Here is a 15691-nt window from a genome sequence, read left to right on the forward strand (position 1 = left end):
AGGGGTCGCTATGGGGGAACGCCTCGTCGTGACCCGTGTCTGAAGCATACATTGAAAAAACACCAACTCGTTGGCCGGCGACAGCCATGACGTCACTACCGGTGCGACTAAAGTATAAATAGGCGCCGGGAGCACACATCATTCACTTTTTCGTCTGAAGCTTGCGTCCGCAGCATGGCGAGAAAACCTAGAGGACGCAGTGTCTCGTTCCCTACTCAGGGAACCATGGTTACACAAGTAACCTGAGACGTTCCCTTTCATGGGAACTTCGAACTGCGTCCTCTAGGGGTCGCTATGGGGGAACGCCTCGTCGTGACCCGTGTCTGAAGCATACATTGAAAAAACACCAACTCGTTGGCCGGCGACAGCCATGACGTCACTACCGGTGCGACTAAAGTATAAATAGGCGCCGGGAGCACACATCATTCACTTTTTCGTCTGAAGCTTGCGTCCGCAGCATGGCGAGAAAACCTAGAGGACGCAGTGTCTCGTTCCCTACTCAGGGAACCATGGTTACACAAGTAACCTGAGACGTTCCCTTTCATGGGAACTTCGAACTGCGTCCTCTAGGGGTCGCTATGGGGGAACGCCTCGTCGTGACCCGTGTCTGAAGCATACATTGAAAAAACACCAACTCGTTGGCCGGCGACAGCCATGACGTCACTACCGGTGCGACTAAAGTATAAATAGGCGCCGGGAGCACACATCATTCACTTTTTCGTCTGAAGCTTGCGTCCGCAGCATGGCGAGAAAACCTAGAGGACGCAGTGTCTCGTTCCCTACTCAGGGAACCATGGTTACACAAGTAACCCGAGACGTTTTATTCTCCCACAAAGACGCTTATAATAGCTGGATCTGGCAACACGACGGAGGCTGTGCCCGCGCCCTCACTAGCAACTCTCTCTCAAGCCCCGTTCGGTGACCAAATAGCTGTCTGACACGTTTGCCCACAAAGATAGCATTTTTTATCTATTATGAAGCAGACGTATGCGCTCACATTAAAAGCTTTTTATTGAAGTGGAAAGTCATATATGGGTGATTGCGTTACACGCAGAAACATTCAAGAGCATTGAAACTTGTTTTCAGCTTCTGCCCGTGATTGTATAAATAAAACATCCTACTGAAAGTTTGCTGGTTAACTGCCAACATTTTCGTTTTTATATAACTGTTCAGCTACAATAGTTCAATCGCAACTGGCTTCGTTACGTTTCATTAGTGTCGACTCTACTGAATTTTCAAATATTAAAAAAAAAATATCCAATTATATAAAAGCAGCAGTAATTCATCTAATATAAAATGAAATATAAATATCTTACCCTGATAGATTACCATGTTGAAGTGGTGAGTGGTAACCGTTGTTGATGTTTTTTTGTTTTTTTTAATGAGAAGGGATGGGAAGACACACACGCCAATTATCACATCACGCAATGACTGCAACACAACCCAGGTGAAAAAGACGTAGTATTAAATGTATTAAAAATATACTTGAAATTCAAGTAGTATGTTTATAATACATTTGTATTCCCAACATAAGTGCTTTTAGATTATAAGAAAATGGGGGAGCCAAGATGGCGTCTCGTTGAGAAGACGTGTGTTTTGTACCTCTTCAGCTTAGGAATACATTTTAGTCAACGGGTCATATTATGCCCCTTTGGTGGTTTGTTTAGTTATATTCTTTTGATTGCTGATGTTAATACGAGTTGGAATCCACCTTCAGATAGTTAATTTTCAAGAAACGTGTTAATAGGAACCTGCTTACCTCTTGGAACTTGGACAGGCGCTTGTCAAGTGAATCATTAGGCCAAAACATGGATGAATCCGAATGTGTAGATGCCTCACTTGTCACACATGATTATGAAAGGGATTTTAACGATCCTTTGCTCGCAACTCCCAGCAAAAGTCCCCCTGGGAAAAAGAAAAAAGACAGTAACGATGTATCACTTGCTGAGATTTTCAACGCCATCCAGTCCCTGAATTCCAAGCAAGATTCGGTTATTCAAAAGATTACTCACATTGAGAGCTCCATTGAGGTCACAACGGCTGCTGTGAACTCTTTATCTGACACTGTTAATCGACTCCTGCCAGATGTCGCCTTTCACGGTGAAAAGATCGGTAAGGCCGAATCGTCGATACAGCACATGCAACAGGAAAATGCTTCTCTTAAGCTCTGAGTGGAAGATCTAGAAAGGTATAGCCGCAGATGGTGATTGAAACTACTCGGGGTTGAAAGAACGTGACGACAGAAACATTCGAATGACAGCTATCAGTCATCTTGCCAGGGTGGTCCCTCAGATCAAGAATAAACTGGAGGAAGCTGTGGATGTGGTTCACCGTGTAGGCAAACAACGACCGGATGGTTCGCCGCGTCACATCATCATTCGCTTTGTGACAAGGAGACACCGCAACATCTTTTAGATGGAAGCCAAGAGTTCCATTTACCTCAGAGAGAATGGTCTCCACATCAAAGAATTTCTCTCCAAAGCGGACATTGAAAGTCGGAATAAACTCTGGCCACTTGTCCAGGCGGCTTGAAAAGAAGGGAAGAAGGCCGGTTTCAGCGGTGCCTTTGCTGTTATTAACAATAAGAGAATTCCTGCTAATTCAGCACAGTATCCTTGAAATTACTTCTAGAGTTTCCAACTGCATTCCAGGTTCGACTTTTACTGCACGTCTGCCTAGTTTGAAATGTTGCCGTTATTTTAAGGACTTTTAACCACATTCCAATGATTATTCAATTCTTCTTGTACAAAACAGCATTACAGCAGTTCCAAGTTAAAAGTGTTTAGTGTACTTTGGGATCACAGTTTTCCTTTTCCTTCCTTTTTTCCTGTAATTTTTTTTGTTCATCTTTAATTTACATATACTTTATGGACAAATTTCAGTTTAATCATCTGAAAATAATTTATTTAAATGTGCGGGGATTAAGAGACAACACTAAAAGAAAGGCTATTTTCCTGTTTTGTAGACGTTATAATGCAGATTTTATTTTTTTACAAGAGACACATTCTTCTGATGCTGACACAAAATTCTGGAAAGCTCAATGGGGTGATAGGATTTATTTTAGTCATGGGTCAAATAATTCAGCTGGTGTTCTTTTTATGGGCCCGTATTCACAAAACATTTTATCTTAACATTAAGAGTTCTCCTAAATAGCAGTAAAAGTTTTTAGCTAAGAGGTTTCTCTTAAAACCTATTCACAAAGCTGCTGAGACAAACTTTTACTAAGGAATTGACAGAAGTCTTAAGCTAAGAGTAAGGGTGGGGTTGACCTTGTTGCAATGGATGATGTCAGCATCCTTACTAATATGCACACAGTGATTGGCTGATAGTCTCTGTCAGAGATGTATTTATAGAAATATTGTAGAGCGCAATATTATGTTGCCATAGTCAAATAAAGGTTTTAAAATAAAAATGTTAATTGCCACATTCAAATAAAGAAGTCGTTCATTTTAAGCATCAGTCGACTATTTATGAAGGTATTTTTGGTGCAAAACAACTGAGTGTCCGTGACAGCGGAATTTGTAGTTGTAGAGAATAGCCACACATGTGTATCAGTAAATTTGAAGTCACAGACAAAAGTTGCAAAAAACTCATATGCTCACATGTTTTGCTACTATTGCTGGAGTGAATATGGTGCAAAACACATTCACACACCTGCATCAAAAAATGTGTCACCGAAAAAAAAAGTCACCGACGAATTTTGTACATCCGCAAATCAGTTTGTGAATTCTTGCAATGAGATTTGCATGCTTGTAGAATGTTTTCTTACATATATTTTTTTTCTTGGATGCTTTTTCTAGCACAAACACAAGTGCATAAATATAACGACGTGAATCTGCTGCTACGAGTCTCAAACACTGTTTTTCGCTTGCAAATGACAAGTTTCATGCTCTCTCCCTTTTGCACCACATATATGTGTGAAAAATGGTGCAAAAGTGATTTGTGCATCTGTAGAGGTAACGGCGGGCACTGTTCAGAGAGCAGAGAATTTCAGCCAATCAGAAGAGCTCATTTGGGCGCCTATCAGACTCGTAGCAGCAGATTCACGCCGTTGTAGTTATGCACTTGTGTTTGTGCTAGAAAAAGCATCCAAGAAAAAAAATATATATGTAAGAAAACATTCTACAAGCGTGCAAATCTCATTGCAAGAATTCACAAACTGATTTGCGGATGTACAAAATTTGTCAGTGACTTCACATTTTTTGATGCAGGTGTGTGAATGTGTTTTGCACCATATTCACTCCAGCAATAGTAGCAAAACATGTGAGCATATGAGTTTTTTGCAACTTTTGTCTGTGACTTCAAATTTACCGATACACATGTGTGGCTATTCTCTACAACTACAAATTCCGCTGTCACGGACACTCAGTTGTTTTGCACCAAAAATACCTTCATAACTATTAGTCGCACTTTTATTAATAGCCATATAAATCATAATAATGAGCCTTAATTGCCTACATAGCCTAATAAGCGCTCAAGCGCAAGCAAAAAAGGCTTGCCACAGTGCACCGGCAAATATAATAATTATGAAAATTATGAAAAACAGCAAGTACACTGCATTAACGTTTTAATAATTTATTGTTACACTAGTGCTTTCTATTCTCGGTTTAAGAGATGAAGTCGGCGACACTGACTCATCATCTCCGCAGTATGCGCCTGTATGCATGTTTCATATGGATTACAAAATCTGAGAATATTTGTTTTCTATTTGAATTTTTTTCTTTTAAAAGTCTTACTGTCTATAGATATATTTTTCATGTCTGTAATAAGGCAAGCATACACGGAGTTTTGAAGTGACGCGTTCAAGTTCACAGAGTCCGAGACGGCAGACCGAGACGGCAGAAAGCGCATCCTGTTTGCTTCCATTAAAAGTGCAACGTTTCATTGTTATTCTGAGTACACATGAATAAACGTAGAGTCTTTACAGATACAAAAGATGCATTGCTCTTACCTGTATGACCAAAAATGACGAAGTATTTTAAGAGCCAATGATCGCACCAACGCCTCCATCTGTCATGCAGTAGCCCAAGCGCGCTACTGTTCAGCTTCCACACTCTGCACAAACACGCATAGGCGGAAATCCCGGGGGGGACAGGACCCCCCCATCTGAGGATTGTCCCCCCTAAAAATATGATTAAAAACCACGCTGTGTATTGTAAATAACAATGTTTTATACTTTAAATAATTGTGTAAGTAGTAAAACAACACAAAAAGGGCAAAAATGTGTTTTAAATTTAGAAACATTTTGAGTCTCCCCCTCCCTTCCGTCACAGTGCTTTGGTCCAAATGCCTGCTTTCCTCTTTTACATCACCTACACACAAGTCCGGTGAGAGAGAACAAAGTCAATATTGTGGAACTCCAGTAAGTAAGGCTGTCTATTTTATTCACTTAAACATCAGATGAAGTGATTATTTTCTCTTTATGATGTATTTTTCGATGAGTCCGCTATGTTAGCAATAATAACGTCACCTGCTTGACGGAAAGGGTTGCCAGGTTTTCACAACAAAACCCGCCCAATTGCTACTCAAAACTATCCCAAAACTATCCCAAACTAACTGCGTTTCGAGGGGGTTCACCAGTAAAAATCGCATTCCATGGACTAAAATACACGTTATTGGGGTCGCTTCAACCCGCGGACATGAAAAACAACCCGCGGCAAAAGTGATAAAGTAGCCCAATTCCACGTGAAAACCATGGACTTGGCAACACTGTGACAAATAGTAATGTCTACAACGGACACGAGACAACAGCTTTAAGTCGTCTAATTTGGCACGGTCTCCCAGCTACACTAATAGTAGTAAGGCTTTCCCTCTGTATATAAATATCCTTACAAGTACAATTTTAGCTGTATTATTTGTGTCCCCTTCAAAAATTGCTCTTGAGAAATTTTATGTATATTGTCCCCCCAACTATTAGCCAAAATTTACGCCGCTGCAAACAGGTGAGCAGCGCACTTTTTTCTAGGCTAACATTAGATTGAGCTGCCATGAAAAGTTGCTACTACATACATTTTTCAGATGATAAGCCATATTTGAGGTCGATGAATGTATGAGAGCATATGGCTGTCCTGCCCGATGTACTATATTACCACATAGACCAGCCGTTAACGATTTGTCCGTCACGGACTGCGTGATTTCGCCACTTCATGTGGATTTTTTTTTTCTGCGACTAAGCGACTCATAAAATTTTGGTAATGTACGTATAAACTGCCTTTTAATTAGCAGAGTAGAATAATCACGGCTGATAGTAAGACATGCAAACATAAAAGAAAACCAAACTGGATGCGAGAACAGCTATATATTAAGGATATAATCAAAAATTTGGAGTTGGGATAACCTACAAACCAAAGCCGATACCTTTTTAAAAGCTCATTATCGTCAAATGTTTCTAAAATGTTTATATTCCGAGGTAGATTGCTGGCAACAGCCATTTTAGGATAGTTCAGATTTGGTCTTGGTGACTTAGGAGTCCACTTCACTACTCCTAATGTTTCACAGATTTAGGAGCTACTTTTAGTGCTAAAACACTTTGTGAAATACTCTTACAACAAAAATTTAGGAGTCCTAAATTTAGGACTGACACGCCCATTATTTTTAAGATTTTCTTCTAAATCGGCGAGTTATGAGCTACTTTTAGCCTTAAGATGTTCTGTGAATACAGGCCCTGATTCATGAGTTTAAATGAGATATTCTTCATTCCAAGACTTCCCCTGATGGTAGATGGGTTATACTAACTGTTAAATCAGAAAATGCTATATTTATAATTTGAAATATTTATGGATTTATCACTCATACTGCGAACAGTTCTTTTTTTGCTAATATTTCTGTCATACTATGTAACATGCTGAAAACAACCCCCGAATGCCAAGTTAATCATTGCTGGTAACTTTAACGAAGTTCCTGATGTTTTTATGGATAGATTTCCACAGAAAATGCGTCCCTACTCTCAAAGTTGTAATATCATTGATTCCTTATGTAAAGACGTATCTTTAGTTGATTCATGGCGTTACTTCAATAGCAATGCATACGAATATACATGGAGTAACGTATCAAAGTCTTTAAAATCAAGAATTGATTTATTCCTCTTTTCATCCAATCTATTACATGTTCAAAACATTTCCCATAATTATGCTCCTTTTACGGATAATCTCTTAATTGATATGTCCTTGCAGACTGTTCAGACTTCTAACAGCCTCTGTGGCTACTGGAAATTTAATAACTCTCTTTTAGAAGACAGAATTTTCATAAAAAATATTCAAGCTTTAGCCACCGATATATTTAATTCAGAGATGACAGATTGTGTCTCTAAATGGGAGATATTTAAATTTAAATCCAGACATTTGGCTATTAAACGAAGTAAGGAAATAAAAAAGTATAGAGACCACATGGAAACAGAATTGTTGGATAAAATTGATAATCTTTGGAAAGTTCAGATTCTCTCCCCAATACAGGATAGTGAGCTCCATTCTTTACAAGCAAAACTTAATGACTTGTATACTAACAAGGTTAATGGAGCTTTCGTGCGCTTAAGAGCTAAGTGGATAGAAAAGGGCGAGAGAAACACAGCATATTTTTTTGCCCTTGAAAAAAGGAATTTTAAGAGAAAATCATTGTCAGCATTGTGTATTAATAACTCCTTTTGTGAGGATCCTAAATTAACATCAGAATTTGTTAGCTCTTTTTATGAAAAATTATATCAATCTGACTTTAATTATGATATCTGCAAAGCATTTACTGATAATATTCAACATTTTATTCCTTTGATAAATAATGACTTTAAAAATATTTGTGATTCTGATCTTAAAAGAGAATAATTGCAGTTAGCTCTCTGACATATGAACAAAGGTAAGAGTCCAGGACCTGATGGACTTTCGATTGAATTTTACCAACCATTTCTGGTATATTTTAGAAGAGCCACTTTTCTTAATGTTCAATGATTGTATTAAAAAGAAGGAATTGGCGACAACTATGAAACAAGGCTTAATCTCCCTGATCCCTAAACCAGATACGGATCACTTGGATATTGATAACTGGAGACCTATCACGCTCTTGAATACAGATTACAAATTGATTGCATTAGTATATGCTAGAAGATTAAAATCAGGACTAGATCAAATTATTAATGAATCTCAAACAGGCTTTATGAAAAATAGACATATTAGTAACAATATTCGTCTTATTTTTGACCTTTTAGACTATTCTGACCTGATAGAGTAAGGGGCTCTTATTTTGTTTTTAGATTTTTGTAAAGCCTTCGATACAACTGAACATGGCTTCTTACTTCACTCTGAAAGTTTTTGGGTCTGGGAATAATTTCATTTATATGATAGAAGTGTTTTACAAGGATATTAATAGTTCTATTATTCTGAATATGGGAACCTCTAAAAGATTTGGAATCCATCGCGGTGTACGCCGAGGCTGTCCGATGTCCCCCTTTCTGTTTTTATTAGTTGCTGAACTTCTCTCTATTCAAATTGTATACAATCAAAGCATTTTGGGATTAAAAATATTTGATAGAGAAGTCAACATTTCTCAACTGGCAGATGACACTGCATTATTGTTGAAAGATAAAACAGCCCTGGATTGTATTACCAAATTCACTAAATCTTCTGGTCTAAAGCTTAATCTTCATAAATGTGAAATTTTATACATACACGAGTCTATAGACTTATCTATTGAAAGTATTCCAGTAAAAGACTCTGTTAAATATCTGTGAATCTATATTTCTAAAAATACTATTACATGTGCACAATTGAATTTTATGTAAAAAATAATTGGCTACAAAGGGATCTTACCATTTTTGGGAGAGTATTACTGTCCAAAGTTGAAGGCCTTTCTAGATTTGTTTACCCTGCTCTTTCCATGTACTGTATGTTAGTGATGAAATTTCCAAAGATATCAATGCATCCTTCTTAGATTTTATATGGAAAAATAAACCTTACCAGTTAAAAAAAGGACATTATATCAGGCAAAAGAGTAGAAGGTGGCTTAGAGATGATAGATTTTTTTTGACATTAACAATACTTTTAAACTTAATTGGTTAAGAAATGGTCTAAAAAAAATTATAATTCTATGTGGTTCTTTATCCCACAATGTATCTTTCAAAAACTTGGAGAGTTATCTTTTCTTCTGAAATGTAACTTTCTTCCAGGAAAGTTACCTATTAAATTATCTAAATTTCACCAGCAGGTATTATTGGCTTGGGAAATTTGTTTCCATCACAACTTTTCTCCACATAAAATGCTTTTATGGAACAATTGTCTTATTACTTCTAGGAATAAATTGTTATTTTTGCATAGGTGGTTTGAAAGGAATATACAGTATATATATATATATATATATGTATATATATATATGTTATGTTGAAGTGTTTCCTGTGCTTTGTTTGTAGTCTGTAATCCGTTCGTTTATTGGTTCCCCGTGATTAGGTTCCCCAGGTGTTTCTCATTAACCATGAGAAACACCTGAGCTTGGGTCGTATAGCCCCCACCCAAAAAAATATTTAGGCGTCGGGTCCTCCTCCACCTCGCCCACAGTGAAGGAGGATCCGCTCAGCAGAAGAGAAAAGTCCACATACTGTTTCAGGGTCCAGCTGGGTTCTCCCCTGGCATCAATTGGCTGATATTATTTTCCAGCCCGCTCCAAAAACAGTCCATATGAAAGACATCCTCCAATGGCACAAGGTAAGAATAAGCAAGAAACTCCTCTACGTACTCTTCAATGCGGCGGCTATTTCGGAAAAGGGAGCAAAGAATACTCACAGGGTCCCAGTTAACTCCCGCTAGATCCCTTTTAGGTCAGTCAATATGTAACATGCAAAGTGAGCAGGTTGAGGCGAGGATTTAAGTGTGAGGAGTATTTAAATAAAAGCAGCAAAACATACCAAAAGCACTGGGAACCAGGGAACACACATAAGCAAAAACGTCTCAGGTTACTTATGTAACCATGGTTCCCTAAGTAGGGAACGAGACACTGCGTCCTCTAGCGGTCGCTATGGGGAACGCCTCTTCGTGACCCGTGTCTGAAGCATACATTGAAAAAAAAACCCCAACAACACGTTGGCCGGCGACAGCCCATGACGTCACTACCGGTGCGACTATAGTATAAATAGGCGCCGGGAGAACGTCATTCTCTTCTTCATCTTCACTGACCGGTTTGTTTGAAGCGTGCATTTCCATGGTAAGAGCGATCTATATTCCTATCGTTATGGCGAGCACTAGCAAAGCGTTTAAGCATTATTTGAATGCTTGGCCAAAGAGATGTGTTATGTGTGTTCCCTGGTTCCCAGTGTTTTTGGTATGTTTTGCTGCTTTTTTTTAAATACTCCTCACACTTAGATCCTCGCCTCAGCCTGCTCACTTTGCATGTTACATATTGACTGACCTAAAAGGGATCTAGCGGGAGTTAATTGGGACCCTGTGAGTATTCTTTGCTCCCTTTTCCCAAATAGCCGCCCTACGCTCTCTACTTTGCCGGCCACATCGCCATCTGTTTCGGAGGTAAACATTTTGTTTTCTGTTCTCCCTGTGATGGCTACGGCCATTTTGTGTGTGGGCTGTGCATACCTCGGCAGTTTCTCACAAGACAGTGGCGGCTTCCTCCTCAGAACTTTGTGTTCCCTGTTGCCTCTGTTGTGGCTGTGGACGCTGTTTTTGAACTCTCTGTGTCCCTTGATGCCTCTGTTTTGGCCAGGAAAGCCCTTCCTGAAGTTTCTATGTCCCTTGAACCCCCTTTTGTGACAGCAGACGCCGTTTTCGAACTTTCTATGTTTTCTGACGCCACTACAACTGCCATGGATACTGCTTGCAGAACTCTGTGCATCCCCTAACAGCTAGGTCGTGGCCACAGAGACCATTTCTGAACCCCTCGTGTCCCCTGATGGCTCTGTTTTAGCTACCAAGGCTGTTTTTGGTATGTTTTGCTGCTTTTCTATTAAATACTCCTCACATTTAGATCCTCGCCTCTACCTGCTCACTTTGCATGTTACAGTTTGGTCATTGAAATCTTGGCTGAAATACAACAAAAAAACAATGAAAAACTGCAGATTTTACAATGTCTTATAAATATTACTGTATCAACTTTAGTTTTATTTAATAAGATTTTATTTTTTATTTATTTTTTTAAGAGACAGGCATGATGATAAACTCAAGAAAAATAACATAAAACGTCAAATAAATAAAATGATGCACATAAAATATAGAAGGGCTCAATCAGAAATTACACAATAGTGACCAAATACCGTTTGTGGTTGCAAAGTTTTCTGTTAAGTAAAGCTATCATCCAGTACCCAAAATGTATTTGTTATTACAGTACATGAACTAACAGATTGGAGGTGTTACCAGGCTTGCCTTTTTTCTTTTTTTTTAAATAAACACTATAAACAGACATGAAACTTAACTTCAACTTAATCAACTGCGATCTGTTTTCTTTTTATTTTCAAGTCTACAGATACTCACCTGCATTGATTTAGCATTATAATCAGTCTTAATTTTTATTGTTTCATTCATTGTCCTCTCTGCATTTGTTCATTGCCTACCTAAGAAAAGTTTTGTCAGGCCACATTTAAGATAACTCAGAGCATCATTATTGGCTTCATCAGCTACAGCTTTCCTCCTCATCTCCTCCAGCTCTCGGACCCATTCTTCTTTCCCAGCCTCCCTCACTCTGGGGATAAAGAAGTCGAGATGCTGAAGAGTGAAGGCAGAGTCTGGTTTTAATGCGATCTGAGACAGATGCTTGATGGTCTGGTAAGCTTCGGACAGAAGATTTGACTTTTGTTTTTCAATCTTCTTCAGATCTTTATCAAGATATTGCATTAAAAACAAATATGTCTTTGTTTGTTCTTGGGCTTTTTCATATTCCTTTCTAAAATCATCAAACTCGATCGTTGTGCTTAGGATGCTAATGACATATTTCTTGTTTTCTCTGACATGTTTGCTGTAATGACACTTCCCTGTGCACACGGTGCAGTAGCCTTTTTTCATGACTTCACATTTGCTGGGATCAGAAACCCACCAGCAGTCAAACTCATGACAGTTTTCCTCACAGACGGTGCAGGTCGTCGCCTTCTTATTCTTCCATGACTTGCTCTCAATGGGCACCTTCATTTTGACAGCCTTTTTGACATTAATGGTGAAGTTTTTACACCTCTCAATCTTTTCCTTGTTTTTTCTTATTGCCTCCTGAATCTGAAGTTTTTCAGACTTCTTTGACTCTTTTTCTTGAACTCGCAGCTGTAAGTTGCAGATAGTTGCTTCAAATCGAATGCGCTCCATCAGGACATCTGAAGTCAACTCTAAATTTTTTCTGTTCATTTCATTCAGAGACTGAAGGAATTGCTTCATCTCTTCCATGCTGTCTTTCCAGGCATCTCTTTGAGCACGAATGTAACGTCTCTCATTTTGATGGGCTTCAGCCTGCCGGTTGTTGAATAAGAAATAAACAGGTTGGCCACTTTTGTCTCGTCTGCAGGGGATTTTAGCTTTATTAATGCTATCAAGTACATTTTTGGGTGGCAGACCATCAGAGTGTGTGATTAAAAACACAATGTTGTTCACAATGTCTTTTCCAAACAAAGAGAGAACTGAACTGATAATGTAATGCTGTCTGTCTGAGAGACGATTCTTAGATGCTTGAATCACAAAACACACAGCGTCGACTTCACAAACTCCATCATTGCTCTGAAACAGAGTAGCTAAATTTTCAGCAACCTCCAGATCTTTGTCCAGTCCTCTAGTGTCTCCGTAGCCTGGAGTATCAATGATGGTGAGAGACATGTGACTATTTACAGGAAAGACCTCATACACAGTGATTTCAGAGGTTTGTGATTCTGCTTGATCTCCAGCTGTTTCTTCTGTAATTTCATACCATATTTCATCCTCAAACTTCACTCCCAGTAAGTAGTTGACCATCGTGTTGACAAGAGTAGTCTTGCCAACGCCAGTCTCTCCCAACAGCAGAACAATTTCGTTTTGTTTTCTGACATCTTTTTCCCCATAAGTCCATTTTCTGACTTTTCCATTTTCATCAAGCAATTTTCTCTCTGTATGTAGACGGAATAGTTTTGGAGGACCTTGGTCAATCAGAGTTGGTATGTGTGGTGGAAACCTTGGCTTTCTGTAAAATATGGAGGCAAATGTCAGAATTTCTGTGGAGAAAGAATTCAATTAAACACTCGTTAGACACTCTACTTCCACTTTTAGAACATTTTCTTAATTTTTTATTGAAAATAAATTCTAATGTGATATGTGATGGGAAAAGTGAGAAGAGTGAGCTCGGCAAAAGCCGAACTCGAACCCGGTCAATCACATCACAAGCTAGTTTTCCACACCCAACGCGTTACTGCCTACACCACTGAAGCCGTTATTCATATGCGTCGTATTTAACCTTGTGTGACATTGGAGGGTGGAGCTACTGTAAATTTGCACTTAGTAATAGACACCACGAATAATCTTGTTTTTTCAATTTGCATTAAAAAAAAATTTATTACCACACTGGCAGATCATTTTACTTAAAGGGTTAGTTCACCGCAAAATGAAAATTATGCTGCGTTTTACTCACCCTCGAAGCATCCTAGGTGTATATGACTTTCTTCTTTCAGACGAATCCAGTCGGAGTTATATATTACTTACCCTCATGTCGTTTCAAACCCGTAAGACCTTCGTTCATCTTACGGGTTTGAAACGACATGAGGGTCAGTAATTTACTGAGAGCGTTTTTCAATGAAAAAGCTCCGCTCTCGTCTGTCTCACATTTCGAGGAAGGAGGGGCAGCCGCCTGCTCCCCGCGGTTCAGGACCAGCCGCTGCTGAGGCACGGAGGAGAATGAGGTCGTGGGGATCGCAGGCAGATCTGGCCGATGAGTTTAAAGAGGGGGTTTCCCTCTCGCGCTCTTCGGCCATGGACGAGGGTGAGCCGCTGGAGGATGATGATGTGATTTCCCTAACATTGTCTGATCCAGCGGCCAGTGCTTTGCTGGGTTTGGCCCAGGAAGAGCAGGAGATGTCTGAGGAGGGTGAAGAAGTTGAGGCTGAGCCCTCCCAGTCCTCCTGCCCTGAGTATGATGAGCTACTGGAGGTTATGGATCATGCCACGGCGAGGCTTGACTTGCCGTGGAAGCGGGCCAGGAAGGTGGTGCCACGAGGTCGTCTCACCAAGCGTTATCTGTGAGACGCTGGCTAGCTATCTCTTTATGGGTGAGACATCCTCTCTCAGGACTCCCTCCTTGCCATCTAAGCCCCTTCAGGATACATCTCGCTTAAATGGCAGGGCATACGCAGCAGCAGGTCAGGCTGTCTCTTCATTGCACACGATGGTGGTGCTCCAGGCATATCAGGCTGACCTGCTGAAAGACCTGGTAAAGGCGAGAGCCTTTCTCCTGATGAGGTAGCAGGCCGTTTTTTCCTCACGCATCCATCGATTCCAGCATACGAGTTATGCCAACATCGAGGAGATGCGCGAAAGCGGTTATGAGAAGATACCCCTATAGAGAGATGCTGGCCAGCTATCTCTCTATGGGTGAGACATCCTCTCTTAAGACTCCCTCCTTGCCATCTAAGCCCCTTCAGGATACATCTTGCTTAAATGGCAGGGCATACGCAGCAGCAGGTCAGGCTGTCGCTTCGTTGCACATGATGGAGGTGCTTCAGGCGTATCTGGCTGATCTACTGAAAGACCTGGATAAAGGGGAAGGCCTTTCTCCTGATGAGGTAGCTGAGTTGTGCCGCACCATGGATCTTGCTCTCCGTGCTACTAAGCAGGGAGGCTACTACGCCTCTGCTATGGGCAGATCTACGGCGGCCATGGTGGTAACGGAGAGACATCTGTGGGTGAACCTGGCAGAAGAAAGAGAAGGGCTTTCTTCTCGATGCTCCGGTTTCGCCTTCCGAACTTTTTGGTACCTCCGTCGAGATGGAGGTTGAGAAGTTCAGGGAGGCGAAAAACCTTCATTCCACGAAGGTCCTGGTCTGAGCCCGAACAACCCAGGGGTCCTGGCCCGTCTCGGTCTGAGGATAAGAGACAGGCGTCCGGACCAGAGTCATGCCTGAACATCTATTCATCTCCCTCGGGGGGGTTAACATCTGCCCTCATCTTCCCTTTCCTAATTCCCCTGTAACCACCATCTTCTCCACCTGACCGAGGTTAGGTAGGAACCTCCTGCGCCTGCATTGCAGTCTCCTATGCTGGACCTATGATGTTTTCGGTTGGTTCTGTGTCTTACATAGTAACCACCTTACTTATGGTCCAGACTAGAGGCTTCTTCGAGCTTCGCTTCTTGAACGGGGCTCCTGCGCGGGAACCATGGTGGGTGAGTACGATCCATTTTGAATATATAAAATACGCTGGTGGTTGTGTGAATCCGTCTGCTAGCCTTTTTTGCAGTGCATACACGCTATGCTCTGTGCACTTTCTAAAATCCACATAGTGGTAAGTGTGCACGCTGAGCACTCTGCGCACTTTCTAAAATCCTGAATGGTAAGGGTTACGCGTTGTTAGCCTCGTTCCCTTTCTCTGAGTTGGCTTAGGCTCCAGTACTCGCCTTGGGCTCCACTCAACTAGCGTGTCTCTGTTGATACACTTTTAAAGCATTGCTCCCCTCACTGTAGAGGGTTATTTATGAGCATGGTGCTTTCTTCCGTCCATGATATGGTAAGTGCGCACGTGAAGTCCCTGTGCACTTTCTAAAATCCACA

The 15691-nt window shown here is 40.6% G+C and overlaps 1 protein-coding gene across 1 annotated transcript; it reads right to left on the minus strand.

The window, feature by feature from the left end:
* Positions 1-2782: 2782 nt before the first annotated feature.
* On the minus strand, positions 2783-13370 carry LOC107681792 (uncharacterized). The gene is made up of 3 exons (XM_016478129.1): positions 13331-13370; positions 11537-13147; positions 2783-2847 (listed from the first exon to the last, which is right to left on the minus strand). The coding sequence occupies exons 1-3, from the start codon at positions 13368-13370 to the stop codon at positions 2783-2785; spliced, it is 1716 nt and encodes a 571-aa protein (XP_016333615.1).
* Positions 13371-15691: the final 2321 nt, after the last annotated feature.

Source organism: Sinocyclocheilus anshuiensis, unplaced genomic scaffold, assembly GCF_001515605.1.
Source record: "Sinocyclocheilus anshuiensis isolate Anshui unplaced genomic scaffold, SAMN03320099.WGS_v1.1 scaffold2119, whole genome shotgun sequence".
NCBI lineage: Eukaryota > Metazoa > Chordata > Actinopteri > Cypriniformes > Cyprinidae > Sinocyclocheilus > Sinocyclocheilus anshuiensis.

Coding starts and splice junctions, on each gene's coding strand:
- LOC107681792 (XM_016478129.1), bottom strand. CDS start 13,370: ATGAATAACGGCTTCAGTGGTGTAGGCAGTAACGCGTTGG. Junction 13,148..13,330: donor TGTAGGCAGTAACGCGTTGG/GTGTGGAAAACT, acceptor CTTTCTCCACAG/AAATTCTGACATTTGCCTCC. Junction 2,848..11,536: donor CCTGACAAAACTTTTCTTAG/GTAGGCAATGAA, acceptor TGTAAATTAAAG/ATGAACAAAAAAAATTACAG.